Below are 22,909 nucleotides of genomic sequence, written 5' to 3' on the forward strand. Positions count from 1 at the left end.
ATGCAGGCACAGTCACTCTTCCTGAGGACCTAGGTTTTAAAGAAAACAATGGTTTTGTAAATATATCTGCAGTGGATGTTAGCAAAAAGCGATTGGAGGAATGGTGGCTGAAAAGCAGAGGTATGGCATAAGGTTAGAAGCGTGGGAAACCGTAGAGAAAGGAGATGGCGAATCTTAATGAGAATTAACAACAGAGTTGAACAAAAATAAAGAAAAAAGCTGAGCATGCAATTGCCACTACCCCGTTTCAAAGGGGCGCTCCTATCCATCCATCCATGGGGGGGGGGGGGGGGGAGCGTTATGCTGCTCCCCAGCTGAGGTGACTGCTACTAGAGATGTTGCTTGCCTACTGCGGACGTAACTGTGGTAAACTCTGCTTATTGAATTTCGTTTCTTTTTGTCCTTTATCAGGGATACAGGTGTCCTCGCAAGTACATAGCGACTCAAGGTAATTGTGCATTTTCAACCTACGGCTTTCCAGTGTCCTTCTTCTAACTTGATAACCATGAGTTGGGATCAACTCGCTGCAAAGAAATACGCATTTTATTCATTCTCAGAACTGCTTCTCTGAGAAGTTCATTGAACACCTTCTGGGCGATGGTGTGTTTTCAAAGAAGCTAATGCCATATGTAAACGTGTGTAGGTTGGCCGTAATTTACAAATGTCAAATTACGATTTATGTGGGTGGACCGACACACTATGCTTAAATAGACCAATATTGCATACACTATTTAAAGCAGACGTTAATTTGACAATAAAGGTTTGGAAGTTGTGGAATTTAGCTAACTTGGTGATACTAGTCATAGGCCGTGAAGTCTTCCCTTCGTTGTCATCAACAGCTGTACTCGTAGGGTTTCGTTTGTTTTAATGCACTCGACGCCGAAATTGGTCACCGTTTCAAGCATTTTTTGTTTCACTGTTTTTTTATATTCTGGCCTTGACGAATCTTTTAAGTGAGTTCCATGTGACAGATTCTATCTATGTTGACTCGGAGGCGTCATTCTTCCAGTTCCCCCTTTTAAAGTGTGCAGCTTTCGATAGTTACTTATCATCGTGGCCGAAAGTGATGCAGTCGGCTGAGTTGCACCACTTCCAGCTTCACACAAGACTGGGTTTATGATAGTCTCAGTGAAATGTAAAAGTGCATAGCAGTTACATTTGGTGTATTCGCACAAACGGCATGTAGAGCTGATATGGTAAGGTTAGGGCAACACCTATTACGGGACACGGTCTCTTTTCGGGGCTTTGGGTGCATGTGAAACTCGCGTTAAACAAGCTATACGAGCAATGCGGAAGAAATCTAATCGCAAAACTAAAATCTCTTAATTTTGCTGAGATGTCGCTCTTTCTGGACGCTGGAGAGCACACATTCTTTCTTTGGCACTTGCAGGCCCAAAGCAGACGACGCTCACCGACTTCTGGCGAATGGTTTGGCAGGAGGGCTCCTGTAAAGTGGTGATGCTCACCAACCTGAAGGAGCAGGAAAAAGTACGCACAACGATTACGGCATTTCTGTCAAACTAGAAGCGCGTTGCAACACCACGGGCAACACTGCGTCAGTAGAAACAGGAAGCGTACCTTTCTACTGGAATACTCTGACATTTTAACGCGAAAGCTGTTCGCGATGTCATCACTGGAGGTGCATGGTAACACGTCATACTTTATTAACAGAACGGTCGGTTGGTTTATGGGGTTTAACGTTACAAAGCAACTCAGGCTATGAGAGACGCCATAGTGAAGGGCTCCGGAAATTTAGACCACCTGGTGCTCTTTAACATGCACTGATATCACGCAGTACACGGGACTCTAGAATTTCGCCTCCATCGGAATTCGACCGCCGCGGCCGGAATCGAACCCACGTCTTTCGGGTCAGAAGCTGAGCACCATAACCGCTGAACCACGGCGGCGGCTTCTTAAGAGAGTACTTCGAGGCGTAATTAAGTGTCCTCACTCTGACAAATTCAGGAATAGTGCGTGCCACCGTTATGTTTATAAGTTATGAGTAACGAAAACGCGCGGTAACCGCCTCTCATGTGGTGAGCACCTTGATCGTGGGATCAGGAAGTCACCACACCTGGGGGCCATACCACACGCACCTGCCCTAAATCACGAGATTCTACTGCTATAAAGTTGTTTCTTCTTGACCGTGCACTGAAAAAAGGGATTAAAGGTGAAGGTATTAAACCAAAAAATTCCTAATTGCCTTTCAGTGGGTAAGTTTTGCTTTTTACGCAGCAAGCGTCAGAATTATCAATGTTTTTATAGAAGGGTTACTTAGCCACACATTGTGAATGTATCAGAGGACGTGCGCATCAGCTAGGGTTTAACGCGACAGTGCGAAAGTGGCGCCAGATGACGCAGCATGCATTTCAGCCACCACTCAAGTACCGTGAAGTATATGTGACTGGTAGTACTTGATTCATGCTTTTGATTAAGCAAGTGTAGCAACTCAGCCGGTGGTGTAAGTTGGTCTTTATTGTTCATTCTTTCTCAAGATGGTTTGTTAATTTCGTCCCTGTGCTGAATGCCTCATTAACGCCACCACGGCAATTACCTCTTTTAACAACGCAGCAAAAAATGAAAAAAAAAAGAAATAAAACATACATCTCGTGCTTGAAGAGACACCGCAGAGTTAATCTTGAAAAACTTATGAGGATTTTTAAAGTTACATGTAGCTGCATAAATTATTTTAGAGGCTACAAAGAGGTTGGGGTTAGTGAAAGCTTGGCTACTGCTGCACGTGTGTCAGGTATTGCGTGTTAACTACACCGGCGCAGAGCGCTTCTCGGCTGTTTTCCTTGAAGGCAACGAAAACGTGATGAGTTTCATGTTATACTTAAAATTCAAGTGCTGTGCTAGTGAATGCTTATTTGTGACTGAACTATTGCTCCTTGCAGACAAAGTGCGAGCAGTACTGGCCAGAAACCTCGCAGAAGTACGGCAAGTTTTTGGTGACCTTAATGAAGACGGACACGCAAGTCGACTTCGTTGTGCGGGAGTTTCAGCTACAGCTGGTAAAATATTTCTCCTATTCTTTATTCCTTGTTCTGCGATTGAAAGCGCTTTTGTGTATATTAGCTTGGAACATTTTTGTTCAGTTTAATTGCTTTGGGATCAAATAAGCATGTTCCGTAATTCACCCATCCGTGTCAATTCGTGTCGAGGTAATAAGAAATATTGTGGGCGAATTATGCAGCAGTCAGTGGCAACCAAACTGTCAACGGCAAGTCGGTAAAAAACACTAAACACTTTGGGCATTCTGCAAACTCAGACCAGCTCGGCCACAAAATCGCTGTGGTGACTGCGGGAGAAAATGCAAGGAAGATAGGTAGGCATCAAAAGCATGCAGCACTTATTACTAAAGGATGGGGGGAACCAGTCATGATAGTCCTATCGTTTGTGCATACACGACAAATTTCAAATATTGCAAGAAATTTAAAAGCCATGGCAAGTTTTATTAGCTAGGATGTTTCCTAAACAGGTCCGCTATGATACAGGAATCCAGAGACACTAAGAACAGGTTTTTTTTTTAAGTCTTGGGAAGACAGAATCGGAAACATAATCCCGCAAAGGAACCGTCCTTTTCGCGTTATTGCCTACATAGTTGGTGGGGGGGGGGGGGGGGGGGGAGGTTGTAATGATGTTAAGATTATGTGTGAATTGTGGCTCACATACTTTACTTTGTTTTCAGTGTAAGCAGTAATAAGTGACAATGTGAAATAGGCAGCGTATGGATGTAGCGTCGGAAGTGAATCCTTGACCTTCCAGAAGCATCACCGCCAGCAACCTCAAAAGCACATCACCTAGTTAAGCGGCTGCCCACTCACCTGCCGCCCCCATAGATCCACCTCTGCAATGCACCCCAGCCTATCTTTGCCCTTTAGAGACACCATCCACCGCCCTCCCTCACACAACATACCTACATACCTACCGGCTCCCTTCACAACCCCTCTACTCTCTAGAAGACCACGCTGGAGTAGAACAAAATATCGAGAGTGAAATCTAATTGAAACATGTGATGGCAAATTCAGCTGCATCCACAAGCATCACCCACCAGACCCCCGCCCACCCTTCAAAGCGGGGCTCTCAGCTACCCACTGCTGAGAACAAACTGGGGGGCTGGTTTGTAGCACATACCCAACGATTCCCGGCGTCGAAGGAAGACCTACAGAAAACAGAGAAAGCACGCCATCACCACCGTCGACTCACATCCTTGTCCCAGCACCAGCTCCAGAAGTGCTACCCATCTCCGTCCATCTTAACTCTGAAGAAAAATTCTGCCGCGTGTGTGTAGCCTCTTATTAGAGCAAAAGCAATCATGTCTGAAAGCACCAAAATTACCGCCCATGTTAGGTCATCATTATTGCGCAGATCTTTAACCTGTTCCAAAGCCAGCCGCTCAAATGATTTTCTGATAGGCTGAATATGAAGAAACGATTGCCGCTGGTTTTTCTCAATCCTGCGTCTACTGCGCATTTTTTTTGAGTCGCTCATCAGTGCGGCCGGTCATACTTTTTGAACGTGAATGACCATTTTTGGCACCATTTAAGCGAGGCAGCGTATTGCATGCGGCATGAAAAACCGAGTAACAGCAAGCGATTCAATGCCTGCAGTCAGACCCTAGTGGTATGGGCGTCCATTTCGGTTGTAGAGAGTGCTAGGCGCGCACCGGTTCCTATGCGATCAAAATCTTCTGGTCGGGCTGCCAGCTACCTTTAGGGTGTGCACTTAAAAGAGGCTCCGCAAGCCTGCTGAGCCTTATGGGAGGCAAAGTCCGTTTCAATCGCCTCAGTGAAAAAAAAAAACATTTGAGAGCACCTAAACTCCGCCTCAAGGGTATGACCCGGCAGCCTTATTGGGTTAATGCCCTTATACGCTGAATTGGTGATTCAGTGAGAGCCAGTGACACCCAGGTTGCTCTTTCAGAGCGATTTCTCGCGACCAATAATTAATTTAACTGCCACCTGTCACCCGGTCAGTTTGGTCGTCATCCTGTGGGCAGATTGGGATGACGCTACGAAGTCAGGGAACCTAGGTTTCCCACCTTCGGGGATTTCTCCCTCAAAACACCGAAACGAACGACGACGCAGGGGTTGCTAACAGCGGGAGATTTAGCGGGTGCAGTAATGGCATGGTCATTCTCAATACCAGTTCAGTTTCTCACGCTCTCGCCAGCGTGTTTCAACGATCGTAGTTTCAAGTATGAGTGGAAGCAATGCTTCGAAACAACACTTCAAAGGATTCACCACGAGCGTGTGGAAGTTCGTACTGAGTACTAGCGGTAAAACTTTGCGAGAAAAATGGGCCACAGGTGGTCTTCAGCATGCGAGCAGTAGTTAGGTCCTTCTAGGAGCACCAGTCTGTCGAAGGGAAGGGGTTTGACAAATAACCTTTTCCCAGACATCACACCTGAGAAAAATCGGAGGACTAGGTGCTGCAGATAATTAAGAAAGCCGTATACACCGCTTCATTAGGGAGGAGTTTGTCACGGCGCATCCACGGCTCTATTATGTGCTGCGATGGTCTGGTCGCATTAATGTTACATTGGCGGCTCAGAGCTTTCATTAGTCTACGAAACAAAGCTGTAATTTTCCCCCCTTTAGAGATTGGAGTAGTTAAGTGGTTCACCTATGTAACGTACCGAGAAATAGGCTAGTAAAGAAGGCAGTTATAGCCATACGAAAGCAATGGTTGCCTGCAATGGTGGCTGTCGATCCGAAAAAATGATTCCGGCGCTTTGAAGCAGCGTAAATAAATATCGGCGAACAGATTGCTGCCTGACGTGGTATGACGGCGGTTTTGTATGGCTGCAGTAGCCGTAGTGAGATGAATGAAGCCGTAACCATATTTCCACTAGCAGGGGGAGGAATTTGCTATTTATTTTGTGGAGTGAAATATTATTTCGAACACTGTACAAGCTTGAGTTCAATCGCTTTAGCTGGCCAGCTTCAGTCTGATTGCGTATCATTGAACTGTTGTAGGAAAACAAGACTCGAACCGTGGTACAGTTCCACTTCACCACATGGCCTGACCACGGCGTCCCGCTCTACCCTGACTCACTGCTGCCGTTCCTTAGAAGAATATGGGATTTCCAGCCACATGATGACCACCCAGTCATCGTCCACTGCAGGTATAAGGGAGTGCACATCAATATATGTTTCAGAAGCATAGCTCTGCATAACTTGATTGTATAGTGGCGACTGTGGTATATGCTTGTTATATTGATAGCAAAAAAAGGCTGCAATAGCAGTGTCTCAATCCAGTTGGTTTTCACAATTCACGCGATTCACACATTTCTGGTAAACAACTGCTTAAAGAAAGTCCCTCGCGTCCACGTGAAATGCCTCAATTTTGCTTTGTTTACAATGTGATATGTAAGCGCTTTCAATTTCTGCGTATGTGGCGTCTTTAAAGATATTGTCTCAGTAAAAAAAATGACTCTCGAGGTGTCCAGGGAGAGGGAGAGCGAAATTGAAGAGTGGAAAGGCAGGGAGGCGAACAAGGAGATGCCCATTATGACACCCAACACGTGGGAAGGATAAGAAACAGAGAGTAAGAAAGGGAGGTCAGTTTTCCACATGTCCGTAGCCCTCAGCTATGTCGTACACAGGACTCACACTCAAAATTCGTAGCTTTAAACGTTACCCTGAGTACCTTAGGAGTTTCATTAGCGCCTTCACAGTTGTTCCTTGAGATTATGCACTAGGATCTTGACCATGGAAGCTTATTTGACCAACGATATCTGAATCGTAAGCACTGCAGCTAGCTCTTAGTGTTTCTGTACTATGCAGCAGAATACCTCACATTTTCTTGCTGCTTAAGAGAACCAGAAAATATTGAAAGATTCATTGCCATGATTTGCTATAGAGCTGGATATGTGATAGGCCTGAATATATCAAGCTGTCTGTGCCGCGCTCGGGAAGAAGGACCCGCGGGCAGTAGAGAAGATTTTCCTGTAGGTAATATGATATTATAACTCGAGTCCGTGAAATCAATAACGTTTATCGCAGCCCTTGTTCACTCCGCCGCTTCTTCCCACGTAATTCATGCCCTGCGTGAATGTGGTTACTCTTAATAAGTGCATCTTATGCCTATTAAGAGAGTTTCAAATTGCGCACGAGAGTCTGTGTCGTCCCTGTTTTGTCCCGTCTTTTCAAAAGCGCAATTATGTTTGACCATCTTACGCTTAGAACGTTCATAGGCTGCTCGGAGGCTATCTTGATCCCTCAGTGCCGTGACATACGGAACATCTCATTAAGCTGAAAAAACCTGAAGCTGCGGTGACAGTCCCGCGTAATATCTTTGCATCTTAGGAACAGATGGCCAGCAAAATTTTAAACTCCCTAAAGCCCCTGTAAATGTCACCGGCCCGCATAAGCTCCCTCTCTGCTTGTCGTAGTCAAGAACAGTTTCCAGCGTTCCTCAGCGCTAGCGTTACCGGTCTCTTTCACACGGGCGCAAACATCTGACCGCATCCACCTCGTGATAGGCGAGAATGGTTGTCGCACTTAGCTACGGCTCCGTCAAGGGTAGGTGATTACTTTTAAGCATGAAATGCTTTTAGCTCCCGTTGTCGGCAGTGTGGTGACGTCAAGCTGAGACCGAGAGCCAACATTTGGGCACTGAATTCCACTCATCCGGGCACCATACGAGATTTAACGAGACTCTCTAACCCTCCTACAGGACCGGCATACAAGCGCCGGTAGCTTCGCGCCGAACGGGTGGTGGCGTTCCTCCCTTCCTTTACGGTGCGGTTCGGGTGTCCACCTAGATGACAGTCAATTCATTTCCTTTCCTCAAAAAAGCGTTGCGTTCAAAGGGCAAGGCATCGCGCCGAACAGCTGGTGGCGTCCCTCCCTCCCTGTACGGTGCGGTTCGGGTGTCGACCGAGATGACAGAGAATTACTGCGCCATTTGCTTTCCTCAAAAAGCGTTGCGTTCAAAGGGTAAGGCATCGCGCCGAACAGCTGGTGGCGTTGCTCCCTCCCTGTACGGTGCGGTTCGGTTGCACACCGAGATGACAGAGAATTACTGCGTAATTTCCTTTCCTCAAGATGTGTCGCGTTCAAAGGGCAAGGCATCGCGCCGTACGGGTGGTGGCGTTCCGTTGACTGCCTGCCAGCGTTACAACACGCTGTCGCGTTCCACTCCTAAAGGTGAAGATTAAGCGTTATTAACTAGCAGTTAATTTGCATTTAGTCATTAATCAGCAATTAGTCACTAATTAGTAATTTGACATTACTTCGTCATCAATTATGAGTGACGTAATCCAGTTGCTACGTCACCAGTGTCAAATAGGCAAAGCGGTACAAATAACCGAGGAATGAAAACAACGATTACAAGGACGAAAGGTAAACAGAAACCGGATACAGCTGACGAGGCAGGGCGGAAGAGATTCCCCAGACACTCACAGGAAACGATTACGTCCACATGGAGAGAGAGAGAGAACTTTATTTCAACAGGAATTCGGGGCACGCCCCAGGGTCCCCGCACGACCCCACTGCACTCAAGTGTTTGTTCCTAAGGTCCATAACACTGGCAGCACGGCCGGTGGCGATGGCCGGGTCCTCCGAGCGCAGCAGGGTCTCCCAGTCCTCCCAGGTCTTGAGGTTCTCTAGGTCCCGCGGGGGAGGGTCCGCCGAGCAGAGGGAAATGATGTGGAGAGAGGAAGCGAAGGGTTCTGGGCATAGGACACATGCGGGAGTGGGAAAGGATGGATGATAGTGGACTAGGTTAAAGGGTGAGGGGATAGTGCGTGTCTGTAGTCTGCGCCAGAGTGTTGCGTGTTTGTTATCTAGGGAGGGGTGGGGCGGGGAGAACAGCTGACGTGAGGCTCTGTATGCCTAGGTCAGCTCACTGAATGTGCGCATGCGCTCCTTCGTGAATCCCCTATCCGAGGCCACCTGAGCCCGGTTTAAATAACCTCGGGCTAAATGGTTGGCAGCCTCGTTTCTGGGATTCCCGGAGTGCGCAGGCACCCATATCAGCTCCACATGGCGGGGTGGGGGTGCTTCGGGCGAGTCCAGTATGTCAAAAGCAAACATGAAGTCGGCCTCGAGCAAAATTTAAAATCGCAGTTTTCGAGTCACTTAATATATACCGGGCTTCCGTGCGAGTGATAGCAAGTGCAATGGCGGCTTCCTCTGCATTCTCTGGGGACGTGTCTGGAGGGAGAGGTAGTGTGAGGAGGGTGGATGGAGAGAGAGAGAGAAAACTTTATTTACAGAGGAATTCGGGGCACGCCCCAGGGTCCCCGCACGACCCCACTGCACTCAAGTGTTTATGTTCCGAAGGTCCATAACACTGGCAGCACGGCCGGTGGCGATGGTCTGCACGGCCGGGTCCTCCGAGCGCAGCAGGGTCTCCCAGTCCTCCCAAGTCTTGAGGTTCTCTAGGTCCCGCGGGGGAGGGTCCGCCGGGCAGAGGGAAATGATTTGGAGGGAAGAGGCGACGGGTTCTGGGCATAGAGTTCATGCCGGAGTGGGGAAGGAGGGATTATAATGGGCTAGGGTAAGGGGTGAAGGGAGTGTGTGTGTCTGTAGTCTGCGCCAGAGTGTTGCGTGTTTGTTATCTAGGGAGGGGTGGGGCTGGGGGTAGAGCTGGCGTAAGGCTCTGTGCGCCTGGGTCAGCTCACTGAATGAGTGCATGCGCTCCTTCGTGAATCCGCGATCAGAGGCCACCTGAGCCCGGTTTAAAGAACCTCGGGCTAAAAGGTTGGCGGCCTCGTTTCCGGGATTTCCGGAGCGCGCGGGCACCCATATCAGCTCCACTTGGCGGGGCGGGGGGGCATCGGATGAGTCCAGTATGACAAAAGCAGGGACGTGGACTCGGCCTCGAGCAATATTTAGAATCGCAGTGTTAGAATCGCTTAAAATGTACCGGGCTTCCGTGCGGGTTATAGCAAGGGCAATGGCGGCTTCCTCTGCAGCCTCTGGGGACGTGTCTGGAGGGAGAGGTAGTGTGAGGAGGGCGGATAAAGAGGAGTCCACCACAGCTGCTGTCGCTTCATCACCCGTGCAGGCAGCGTCCACCCACACGGCGTCCGGCTGGGGGCCGTACGCTCGATGAAGTGCCTTCGCACGGGCTCTGCGGCGCTGCTCATTGTGGGACGGGTGCATATTCCTCGGGAGCGGCCTGATGAGGAGCTCTCGGTGAAGGGATCGTGGGATGGCGAGGAGGGTTGGGTCGTTGGCCGGTATTTTGATTCCGAGGGTGTCCAGGATATACCGACCTGTGGAGGTTTGTGTGAGCCTGATGTATTGGGCCTGTCGGTGGGCCTCCACCAGTTCCCCGATCGTATTGTGGAGGTCCAGGCCAAGTAATCTGTCTGTGGGTGTGTTGAGGGGAAGGTGAAGTGCTACCTTGAATGCCTTGCGAATCAAAGCATCCAAAGCGTTTATGTCATGTTTGGATAGGTGTAAGTATGGGGTAGTGTACAGCACACGGCTGAGGACAAAGGCATGAATGAGGCGACATAGGTCGCGCTCCTTCATGCCTCTATGACGTCCCGAAACCCTGCGGATGAGGTGCGATATCGCGCCTACAACCTTCTTGAGTTTCTTGAGGGTGGTGGTGTTTTTGCCATCGTTCTGGATGTGCAGGCCCAATACACGGAGGGTTCCAACCTCAGGTACCGGGTCACCATTCAGTTCAATGGCAATGAGGGGGGATGGACAAGAGTCCACCACAGCTGCTATCGCTTCACCACCCGTGCAGGCAGCGTCCACCCATATGGCGTCCGGCTCGGAACCGTACGCTCGATGGAGTGCCTTCGCACGGGCTCTGCGGCGCTGCTCATGGTGGGACGGGTGCATATTCCTCGGGAGCGGCCTGATGAGAAGCTCCCGGTGAAGGGGTCGTGGGATGGCGAGGAGGGTTGGGTCGTTGGCCAGTATTCTGATTCCGATGGAGTTCAGTATATACCGACCTGTGGAAGTTTGTGTGATCCTGATGTATTTGACCTGTCGATGGGCCTCCACCAGTTCCCCGATCGTGTTGTGGAGGCCCAGGCCTAGTAATCTGTCTGTGGGTGTGTTGAGGAGAAGATGAAGTGCTACCTTGAATGCCTTGCGAATGAAAGCATCCAAAGCGTTTATGCCATGTTTGGATAGTTGTAAGTATGGGGTAGTGTAGAGCACACGGCTGATGGACCAGTGCACAGTATGTGTTGTGTGGTGTGGTGTGCTGAACACTAGACTACTTCAAGATTATGACTAATACCATCTACAACCAATGTTAGAACGGACGGTGGCAGCCGCACAGGGCATTACCCCCTTCCCTTGAGACCAGTGGGCGCCGAACCTCCCCGCACGACGACCTCGGAGGGGATTATAGGTCCTTTCTGGGAAAAGGGGGAGACGGTCGCTGTGGGGAGCGAGACGGGTTGTCAGGCAGGGTGCGTCAGGGAGTCAGTATGTGTTAGCAGTGAGTGAGTCGGCAGTGTGTGTGTTGGGAGTGTGTGCTGTGTTGTGGACTTGCCGTAGTCGATGATTGAATGTACCGCCTTTTCTCATCCATGTAAATAAATGGTGGTTGTTGTGTTGTAGAAAAATAATGTGTGTGGTGGCGAGTGATTAAAACGCCGAACGGATCATTTCGTTACTACAACCAATGTGTTATGCGCGTAAACATTTCATGCTTACTCTACTCTCAGTTACGAAAGAGGCAGAGATTTTTGATGAAGTTTTGTTGATATGCATTAGACGATATTAAACAAAGACGCAGGACGTGAGACAAAGGCGCATATTACGGAATATATGCAAAGCGATTATCAACAGGCAAAATAATTTACCAGTTTTGCTACAATTACCAGTACACCTTCGAACGTTTTGTCTAGTTGCATGGACAGCCCTTGGTTTCAGCGTTCGGATTCACTGGCAATGGGTCACGCTATCGGAGCGTTTATTGCAATCACTCCGTCCAGCCCTTGGGCACGGCCGGGCAGCCACCAAACCACGTGGAAAAAAAAGAAATAAGAAAGAAAGAACGGGGTGGCAGCCGCACAGGGCATTACCCCCTTCCCTTGAGACCAGTGGGCGCCGAACCTCCCCGCACGACGACCTCGGAGGGGATTATAGGTCCTTTCTGGGAAAAGGGGGAGACGGTCGCTGTGGGGAGCGAGACGGGTTGTCAGGCAGGGTGCGTCAGGGAGTCAGTATGTGTTAGCAGTGAGTGAGTCGGCAGTGTGTGTGTTGGGAGTGTGTGCTGTGTTGTGGACTTGCCGTAGTCGATGATTGAATGTACCGCCTTTTCTCATCCATGTAAATAAATGGTGGTTGTTGTGTTGTAGAAAAATAATGTGTGTGGTGGCGAGTGATTAAAACGCCGAACGGATCATTTCGTTACTACAACCAATGTGTTATGCGCGTAAACATTTCATGCTTACTCTACTCTCAGTTACGAAAGAGGCAGAGATTTTTGATGAAGTTTTGTTGATATGCATTAGACGATATTAAACAAAGACGCAGGACGTGAGACAAAGGCGCATATTACGGAATATATGCAAAGCGATTATCAACAGGCAAAATAATTTACCAGTTTTGCTACAATTACCAGTACACCTTCGAACGTTTTGTCTAGTTGCATGGACAGCCCTTGGTTTCAGCGTTCGGATTCACTGGCAATGGGTCACGCTATCGGAGCGTTTATTGCAATCACTCCGTCCAGCCCTTGGGCACGGCCGGGCAGCCACCAAACCACGTGGAAAAAAAAGAAATAAGAAAGAAAGAACGGCCGACCATGGTGGAGGTTGCCACCGCGCCGTTGGCATGGTGGCGGTTGCCACCGCGTCGTTTGCATGGTGGCGGTTGCCACCGCCCCGTTTGCATGGTGGCGGTTGCCACCACCTCGTTTCAAATGGGGCGCTCCTATCCATCCATCCATCCATACGTCACGGAGGAAAAGCTGCTGGTGGTGGTGGTGAAAAACATTTATGGGAAATTAAGTTATTTACAGAAAGGTGATTGGGGTAGGACCCTATTGGCCCTTTCCCCTTACAATACTGGGTGGAGCCCCTATTCCGGTGCCCCATTGGCAAGCAGCGCCGCCCGCGTCCGTTGAACCAAAGCCTTTTGGCTCTCTAGGTCTTGACAGCCGAGCAGGGCCGCCTCCCAGTCCTCTCTGGTGGGGTTGGGGTTGGGGGGGATAGATGGGTTTGATTGACACGCCCAAACCATGTGGAAGGTGTCAGCCACCTCCCCACAGAACTGGCACGCGCCATCAAATGATGTATTGAAATGTTTAAGCACCGCCGGGCACAGCACAGTGTTAGTAAGAATTTTGATGAGGAGGCGCTCGTCAGCGCGATCCAGACCCTTACAAGGCGCCGGGTAGCGCCGGTGCTCCTCCTTGTAGTAATCGGTGAGTTGTTTGAATGTAATGGCCAGATTGTCTGATTGGGAGTACCCTTCCAAGGACAGGGAGATAGCCCGGGGAGAGAGTGCGCGGGCGGCCTGATCGGCCTGCTTGTTTCCCTGGAGCCCCTGGTGACCGGGGGCCCAAATCAGGTTGCGTGGAGTTGTATCTTCGCATCGACAGCTATATTCCAGTATGCGCCAGAAAATCGAGTGCCGCCAAGCAATACCTCGCGCAAAAAGACCGCGCAATATGCAGCGCATTCTTGGCTTAACCAAGCTAAGCCTGGGCATCTTTAAGGCGGAAGCCTTTAATGCCTCATCGTTGTAAGCAGGAGCTGTCAACAGAAATGTCACGCTTTTCAATTGGTCGAAACGGTCGTCACGTCACAGTGCGCGAATTTCAAACGGGGCCAATTGTACTTTGGCTACTAACCATGCAACCAATTAAAGGCATCGTATAGTGATGCTCCAAGTAAGTTTGACTGTGTTTATTTAATTGCTTACATAACCAATTAATCGAATTAACCTTTCTAGTCAGGCCAGATAAATAAATAAAACCGAGTAGGAAATTGGCCAAGCTTGGGAATCGAACCCCGGTCACCGGAGTGCGAGCCAAGCACGCTACCACTCCACCATGCCAGCTCGATGGTTTGGAACGAACAAAGGTGCGTCTAGTGAATACGGTGTCTTCGTTCACTCCCATCTTCCTCCCTTCCCGTTACGGCGAGGTTTAGGTGTCCACCGAGATATGAGAGACAGACAGATTTCCTTTCCTCCAAAACCAATTTACCGATGAGCAAGGCGTATTTGTCCGCGTTTCACTTTGACGTCACCGCGCGCGAATTTTGACGGGTGTCCACCGAAATATGTGAGGCAGTTACTGCGCAACTTCCTTTCCTCAAATACAATTTTCGACCAGTGTCTACTGAGATATCTGAGACAGTTACTGCGTAATTTCCTTTCCTCAAATACAATTTTCGTTTTCTTCATTACCGTCCCTCTTTCTTCATGCACTCACACTTCCTCCCTTCCTTTACGGTGCGGCTCAGGTGTCCACCGAGATGACAGAGAATTACAGCCTCATTTCCTTTCCTCAAAAAGCGTTGCGTTCAAAGGGCAACGCATCGCGCCGAACTGGTGGTGGCGTTCCTTGGACTCCGTGGCAGCGCTACAACACGCTGTCGCGTTCCACTCCTAAAGGCGAAGCTTTAGCGTCATTAAAGCAGTTAATTAATGCACCAACAAAATGTGCAGTGAACAGTCGCGTAGCAGAATGCAGCACTCAGGCTTTCGCCTTTCACCACTTTAGCCGCTAAAGTTCCTCGTAATTTTAGAGCGCAGCTCTTTGGCGTCCGTTCCTGGGTTTCGCGTCGGCGTCGGCCTCGTAACCAGCTCCGCCCCCAATGTCACGCTTTTCAATTGGTCGAAATGCTCGTGACGTCACAGTGCGTGAATTTCAAATGGGGCCAATTGTACTTTGGCTAGTAACCATGCAACCAATCAAAGGGATCGTATAGTGATGCTGCAACTAAGTTGGACTGAGTTTAGTTAATTGCTTAATTAATCAATTAGCCTAATTAATATAGAGGAGAATGAAGAGGTCAGAAGAAAAGAAAAGAAAGACGCGCGCCGCAGCGACAACAGCGTCCGCGGAAGGAGACGCTGCTGAAAAAAACATAAGTACGAAGCCGCGTTCCCTCCACCACCATGCACTTCCCCACTCAGTAAGTTGTTGTTGTTGTGACTGAGAGAAGGATGGAGAGGAAATTGCACGGGCCTGCTACTGGCTCGTGCCAAGCCACCACCGCTGCCACGTGCAGATAGAGGAGAGTTAAAAGATCAGAGGAAAGAGAAAAAGGAAAGAAAAGCCGCGCGTCGCAGCAACAACTGCGTCCGCCGGAGCGGACGCTGCTCAACAAGAAGCGGCCGAGGCCGCGCTCGCAGAAGCGAGAGCAGATACTCCTTCACTCAGTAAGACGTTGCTCGTTTGCTCGTTTCATATACATTGTGTCGAACATCCTAGACAGTTCCAACAATTGACAGGTTAATGACAGAACACGATGGATAGAAATACAATAATATAAATATGAAATAGCCTAATTAACCTTTCTAGTTAGACCGCATAAATCAATAAAACCGAGAACGAAATTGGTCGAGTTGGGGAATCGAACCAGGGTCTCCGGAGTGCGATACGATCACGCTGGCCATTCCGTAATGCCAGCTGAATGGTTTGGAATGAACAAAGGCGCGTCTAGCTAATACGGCGTCTTCGTTCACTCCCATCTTCCCCCTTTCCCTTACGGCGAGGTGCAGGTGTCCACCCAGATATGCGAGAGAGATACATTTCTTTTCCTCAAAAAATAAATTTACCGTCCAGCAAGGCGTACAGCCGAATTGGCGATGGCGTTCTGTGGACTCCCTGGCAGCGTTGCAAGACGCTGTCGCGTTCCACTCTTACAGGCGAAGCTTAACATGTTAACCACACATCAGTAACACACGCAGACAGCCAATGGACGCGTCATTCGCTGGCAGCACTTGATTCATCATTCACAACCACATTCTTAACGTACGCTCCCTTGCCGCACATGCCAAGGACGTACACCACGATCACATTCTGCGCCATTCCTCTGTACTTTGCTTTGCTGAAACCTGCATGGATCCCGAAGAGCCTCTCGAAATCATAGATTTCCTATACTGCTGTGGTGCTCGCAGAGACCACAACAGAGCGGCGGGAGTCGCTATCTACTTGCGCACAGGTCTCTCTGCAATACCAGTCGAAATGTTTGGCACGTCACATGAAGTTGGCGAACTGTGCGCCGCAAAGTTGCCCAACGGCTTGCTGGTAGTAGCTGCCTACTTCGCCCCTACCGCACTCACGAAAGACGTCGTGCACTTCCTGCAACTCGCATTAACCGTCCATCGATCCACACCGATGTTAGTAGTGGGGGACTTTAATGTTGACATAAAGACAAACAGCAATTTCCTAACACTTATGCGGGAGAACATCCCGTTCCTCTCGCTCGTAACGCGTCCCACGGCTGTGACAACCTCGCGAGGCACTTGTATAGATCTCGTCTTTGAGAATCAAGCATTGGTGTACCAATTCGAACATATATCACTCTATTTCTTCGACCACAAAGCTTCCTTCATGACTGTCAAGAACTGTTAGTGGAGTCTTTGTTAAAGGAATACGTGTGAAAAATAAAAAAAAAATGCTGTGATAGCCCATACATGTGTTGCTCGATTTCTTTGCCTCAATCTATCGAAAAGGTGAAACAGCTTATTTGCTGCGCTCAAATTTCGCATTAGGAAGTAACGTAATCGTCGGTAATTTTTTTTTTGTCAACAGAACGATCCGTTCTGCGTCACACCTGTTTTCCAAGAATAGCCTTAGAAAGAAGCAGACGCATTATTCGTCATCTCAAGCCACTATATTATAGTCACCCGCGCCGCACTTGAAACCAAACAAGAACAGGTAGCGCTTCGATCAGTGGTAACGCCAATATTTTCGCGGTTGCTTTAAAGCACTTGGTCGAGACTTTTCTCCACATATATGTCCCTGAAATCTCGACATATCTTGCTTGGCAATGGGAGAGGGTTCTGCCCCATTTGAACTGACTATGCGGCGCTCGGTATGACGCACACAAATAGAGCTTTAGCAGTACAAGGTCTGGATTTTCTACAGACTCATTTGGTTCTAATTTTATTTCGTCATATTCCGTTGCTCCCAGCTCCAGATGACGTAGACTGTGTGGCTTTATGTCAATCTTCCGAGAAACACGACCGGGATGCCACTCGCCTAAACACACACCCTAAACACGCTAGGAGACCGGGTTCGAAGCCGACAGATGACAGAGAACTAAAACGCGTTTAAGGCGACGTACAGGCTTCTCGACGCTGATAACATCTCTTCAAAGGAAATGTGTGGTACCTGCTAGACGGATTAGTTTAACAGTGTTTCGCAACCCGGTCGTTTCAGATGCTTCGACAGTAGTGCACTAATGGCGGCGCTCTGACAAGACCAGCTGTGCGTTTAATCCATCGTTGCATTACCCCTCTCCTTTTGCTGTCATCACATTTCACCAAACGGCCAAACGAAGTAATAGAGAAGCATTGCGAAACATACACCTGGCTATTGCAATTGTCTCTACACCTTCACGGAAGGCGTAACACACAGGATATTTTACCCATAGTTCTCATGGCGACACGAAGGCATTAGTACCATCGTCATCGTAACTTACTAGAGTAAAAAGGCGAGAGCGACTGCCGCAACATCAATTCAGCATCCAGCAATTTGTTTTCTGCCACCACCGCTACCACAGGTACGCGATGCTCAACTGACTTCTCCTCACTACAAATCCCCATGGCGGACTGTGGCAACCAAAAGTGGCCCATGCCTCTACACGCGATGCAATTGCCGGTTGTAGAGGCGTCAAAGCATACAGTGGCACGTGCATCTTCACTTGGCTGGCGATTCGCTCTTTTTTCTGAGCGTAAGAGACACAGTGGTCGTCTATCTGAAGAGCTGTTTTTCCTAAGCACGTAAGGCGCTGGGAAGGATATTCATCATATCAATTCTTATGCGCAAGCCAGTTCTTGCTCTAGTTACCCACGCCACGCGAAATCAGTGATTACCAGAGTATATTTCCCGTTTTTTTTTCTACTTCTAAAGAATTATCGCAAACATCACTACGAGAAATGCAGCACACTGAAGTTAACTCCAAACTTTAGGAATTTTAACGTCTGTTGTTCGCACATACGTTGCCTTAGTTAATTTCTTGGTTCTTACTGCATTTTGCCTAAGTGCAATCGCTGTCACGTCTTTCTCATATATTCATGTGCACATATGGTTTTGTGTCAACACTGATTCCCTGTTTTTGCTTGTGTGTTTATTTGCTTGTTCTATTTATTTTGTCGTGTAAAGCGGAGGCATCGGCCGCACGGGCACACTGATCTTGGTGGACAGCATGTTGGCCCAGGCAGAAGCTGAAAGTGAAGTTAACCTGGTATCACACCTTCACGTCATGCGGCAGAGCAGGGTAAACCTTGTGGAGTCTCTGGTATGTAGCCTTTTTGTATGGCTCCTCTTCCGAGCCGCTCTAATACTCGGATCGCTGTAAAACTTGAAGGCCAGCTCACTTTAAGACCGCTTGCGGTGTTCTTGTGAACTGCCCAACGCCGCTAGGTAGGAAATTTTAGATGCCCATAGTAGGTGATTTCATTGCTCAAACACGGCATATTCTTCTCACTGCTTATAAGGGGCCGTGGGTCACGCATTGCTTTCCTGTGAGAGTTTTGTAGTTAACAGCGTGGTATAAACATAAATTTTACTGCAACGACTAAATAAACTGTTCAAAAAACGGCTTTAACGCAAAATGTTTACATAGGACTTTAGAAGCTGATGGAGAAGCGGTGTGATGACACGATAGCACGGAGCTTTACAGAGGAGCGCCTTCTTCAAAGATTGTACCATACGTCGGCCACTATAGGCATCTATCGATATACGTCCTTCTTACAGAAGTTAGCAGCAGCAATGATTTACACTTCGAATTTTTCTCTATATTTTGGAACATGGCGTCCAACAGTGGTGTCAGAAGCCTGTTTCCTACCCGCCACGTTAGTCCATATGGTAATGAGCGCTCGACGTTGATAGCTTTTACAATGGTGTTTGATGACAAAGGTATTTTGTAGAGAGTGGCATAGTTGAGCTTTTAAATTATTCAGTAATATTTACATACTGCCTTTGCGATGTATCAGGCTCACGACCTACTGTATAATGGGCGACATGCGCATCCCGCGGTCGCCTAAGGCAGCGCACGGCCGAAGAAATACCACGTGATCATTGAGTAGGGACCAAGCGTGCCGGTAGAGGCCGCCAGTGCTCACCCTCTCAGCAACGCCCGAAATGCTCCGGCCCTGCCTTCTGGAGTACGGTGAAGATAGCAAAAATTCTCACAGGAGCTGCAGTAAACTGGCCATTTCACATTATAGACAGGGTCCGGCTAAAAAAATGCGCGGCGATACATGCCAGAGGCACTAAACCTCAGATATTTGGTATCTCCGCTTTGAAGCGCAATGAAATTTGAAACTACTTTGAAGGCACGGCTGCTAGGATTGAAATGGTATAATCCCTTAGAGTTTTTGTTTTTCGCACTGTCTGCTGAAAAGATGGTTAGAGTTGTGTTGCCGATATGGTCCAGTACGCATTTTCCGTGCTATCCGAAGCTTGAACTTCATATAGGTTTCGCTAGTCCCGAGCAGGCCGCAATGAACGCGCTACGCACAATTTTGTAGGGCCCACGCGTTCCTTTGCTGCATTCGGCACGTTCAGTGAAGTGACGTACCGTCGAGAGCATGGTAGAACTTGAGCGGTTTTAATTGTAGTGCATGTCACAATCGTAAAAATGTGCGGTTATTGAGGCATTTATTTAGGCCGCTTTAACAAATGATAATGAAGCCTGAAAAATGTCAAAGGTGCTTTACTGTGCCATCACAAAGATGGTCACTACACTTTTAACATTTTTCGGGAGTTGGGCTTCTTGTTCGGGATTTTTCTGTAGGCGTTGCCCTCAGTGAGTAGTCCAGCGAAATTCGTCAAAAAAGGCGTCAAGAACTTTTTCACTACAAGTCTCACAAGTTCCATTCTATGGGCCTCCAAGTGGTTTTTATTGCATAAACAATCGGTTTTTGACAAATGAGGGGAGTACGACTTCTCCAAACGTTTTTTTTTTTTTTATCGGTCAAGGGGAACTCATGAAATGAAAGTCCTCCTGATGCTCGGACGCTTGACTTGCGCAGCGGCACGCAGCAGTAAACCATCGTGCATGCAGAAGCCGCAAACGCGAAAGCGGCCCCCACGGGGCTGAGAATCGCCAGTGTCACTGAAATATGTTCAAGAAGGGTTTTCTGGCGGACTAGTTGGTGCTTGTCGTTCACGATTAAACTGCGCGAAAAAAACACGCACAGAGACTGAAAACACGTACACACATAGAGCGCAGATGTGTGTACGTGTTTTCTGTCTCTGTCCGTGTTTTTTTTCGCGCAGTTTAATCATGAATCACTGAAATAGCATTTGGTAATCAAGATCTAGCCTCACCAACAGATCACCAAGCACTCAGGTAATCGACAGTTTCGCGCACGTGCGTTTTCGTCCTTGCGGGCTCTCGCTGAAACAGCTACCGGCTATGCCTGCTGCCCGGGCGGCCGATCACGGCATGAGGGTAAGCACTAGCGCCACTGTTCGCGGTGGCAGTTTGGAAAACTAAAAAAAATAAAACAAGCAAAAGCAAAGCATCGGCGCTGGCGTAGGGCCGCACGCGCAGGTCGCCTATTATACAGTAGGTCGTGATCAGGGTGATTCTCGCGGCATAGTGGCAGGGTTGGTGGTCCAGGTCCGAAAACAGGTCAATAGTTTTAGCTGGATTGTTCTTGGGTGATAAGATGTTCAATGGTTGACTCTTAAATTTCAGACAACGAGGTATTTCGAGGGAATTATTCATTTTACCTAGCAGTTGATAATGGCCAAATTAAGGCTTAGACCCCGAGAAACGCTATCCTGCTGGATGGGATGGCACAGCGAATTCTTCTCCTCCATACGTGCCACACTGAAACCATGTACCGAAGGAGTGCGCGCACCACAACTCCGCACTGATATGGTCTTTGTCCTACCGGAGCGGCTGCTCGCTGCTGCAGCCCTCTAGCGATAGTTAAGAGAGAAGTCCATGGGATATGGGCCCCGGTAGCTGACGTCCGAATATGGGTGTCACTGAGCGCTCTCCTCTGCTCTGTGGCTTCGGTATGGCACATATGGGGGGCCGGAAGTCGTCGCGCGCGGCAGCCAAAGAGAACTGCATTTCCAGAATTCTAGAACCAGTAGTGAATTTTTGTTTTTGTTTTGTTTTCATACCGTGCTACAGTGACGTATGCATTCTATAACACTTTTGGATGTCATGTTAATGAACTTCTGGAATTTGCTGTTTGCTCCTGCTAGGCTGCGAACTGGTTTCCTGGGCCTTTGTCAAGCTGTTTGTACAGCTTTAGCCCAGGCGATCATCCACTTGTTGGAAAATAAATTTGATTTGATTTGATTTAGTGTTGTTACTAAGTGCCACCCAAATAGATTTCAATTACTGCAGTGAATACAGCAGCCAAACACTTATTTATAGAATAGTTAACCAAAAAGTAAATGGCTCACATATTTTAGACGCCCACCGTTGATGTCACTGACATGTGCAAGAACCGTTTTCATGCCTTTAGTAATTTATATTTAAATACTAATGAAGTGTAGGATGCATTTCATATATTAGGTAATGTCGATGTATCTTTCAATGCGTATTCACCGATGGCTAAAGGCGACAAATTCACATTTGAGCACAATGGAATCAACGGTACACGAAAGCTCAGAAGTGTCGTTTATATAGTTTCTATTCATTTTCTTGTTAACGCGCAGACACAAAATTAAAAACAGAACTGTGGCATATGGTTGAAGTGGCCTCAGAAATAATCCGTTTCAGATGCTTGTCTTTTGCATTGATGTTGGCATTTTTTTTGCGTACATTTCAGGAACAGTACATTTTCGCCTACCAGGCGCTGGTGGAGATACTGTGCTCCAAGAACCACAAGCTCTCGGTCAAGGATTTCGTAGCTTTATACCAGAAGCTGAAGGCCAAGGGTCAGGCTACAGGCAAGACCGCCATCGAGCTTGAATATGAGGTGAGCTGCTTTCATTTATTTGGCTTTTTATATTAGCCTAGACATAAGCACGCGAGGTTTGTAGAACCCGAATAATACGCAGATAAATATTTGCCAGAGATGGACACTACAAATTGTTCTTGTAATCTGGGGAAAAGCATTTTGTGTTGTTACGGCTACTGGCATCCCGAAGTAACCCAGCCATAACTCACCATATCTCGTGGCATCCCGAAGCAACCCAGCCATAAACTTGTTTATGGGGGGTTTAACATCCCCAAGCGACTCACGCTATAAGAGACGCCGCAGTGAAGGGTTCCGGAAATTTCGACCACCTGGGGTTCTTTGACGTGCGCTGACATCGCCCAGCACACGGGCCTCTACAATTTCGCTTCCATCGAAATTCGACCGCGGCGGCCGGGATCGGACCCGCGTCTTTCGGGTCAGTAGCCGAGCGCCATAAACATTGAGCCACCGCTTCGGCCCAGCCATAAACTTCTTTCCACACGTTAACCGCAAACAACCACAAAATAATCATTATAGTAGGCCCCACCCATCAGGTGGCCTTTCCAGTGCAAGCATGTTGTCCTGTGTTCTTCTAACCCGATTTAGAGTTTCTTACATTGCTCGCTTTGAATTCGTCAGAAACGTGCACTGGTGCCGTCAAAAATGCGTTAACTTCTTCAGTGTTCGTTAATATAGGCCTGCATTAAGTTATTGTTTTAATTTGGCAACATCGTACATGTATTCCTTTTGTCAAGTTGCAGATGTGCAGATATCTGGATAGAATTGTATAGCCTGATCTGAATCCATATTATATTTTTTCCATCTGTAGCTTTCTTTTTTTCTGGGGGCATCCTTATATT

At 48.2% G+C, this 22,909-nt stretch overlaps 1 protein-coding gene across 1 annotated transcript in view; it reads left to right on the plus strand.

Annotated features, from left to right (window-relative positions):
* The window catches only part of LOC149366337 (receptor-type tyrosine-protein phosphatase kappa-like), a 120,755-nt gene that overhangs the window by 87,530 nt on the left and 10,316 nt on the right, over positions 1-22,909 (plus strand). Inside the window, exons 30-35 of the mRNA XM_089550200.1 lie at positions 412-448; positions 1,391-1,488; positions 2,898-3,014; positions 5,982-6,130; positions 18,280-18,415; positions 21,918-22,067. Of these exons, the coding sequence (XP_089406326.1) occupies positions 412-448; positions 1,391-1,488; positions 2,898-3,014; positions 5,982-6,130; positions 18,280-18,415; positions 21,918-22,067 (687 nt within the window). The remainder of the gene's footprint in view (positions 1-411; positions 449-1,390; positions 1,489-2,897; positions 3,015-5,981; positions 6,131-18,279; positions 18,416-21,917; positions 22,068-22,909) is intronic.

The sequence above is a fragment of the Amblyomma mixtum genome, chromosome 1 (assembly GCF_055824585.1).
Source record: "Amblyomma mixtum isolate Tamu chromosome 1, ASM5582458v1, whole genome shotgun sequence".
Lineage (NCBI taxonomy): Eukaryota > Metazoa > Arthropoda > Arachnida > Ixodida > Ixodidae > Amblyomma > Amblyomma mixtum.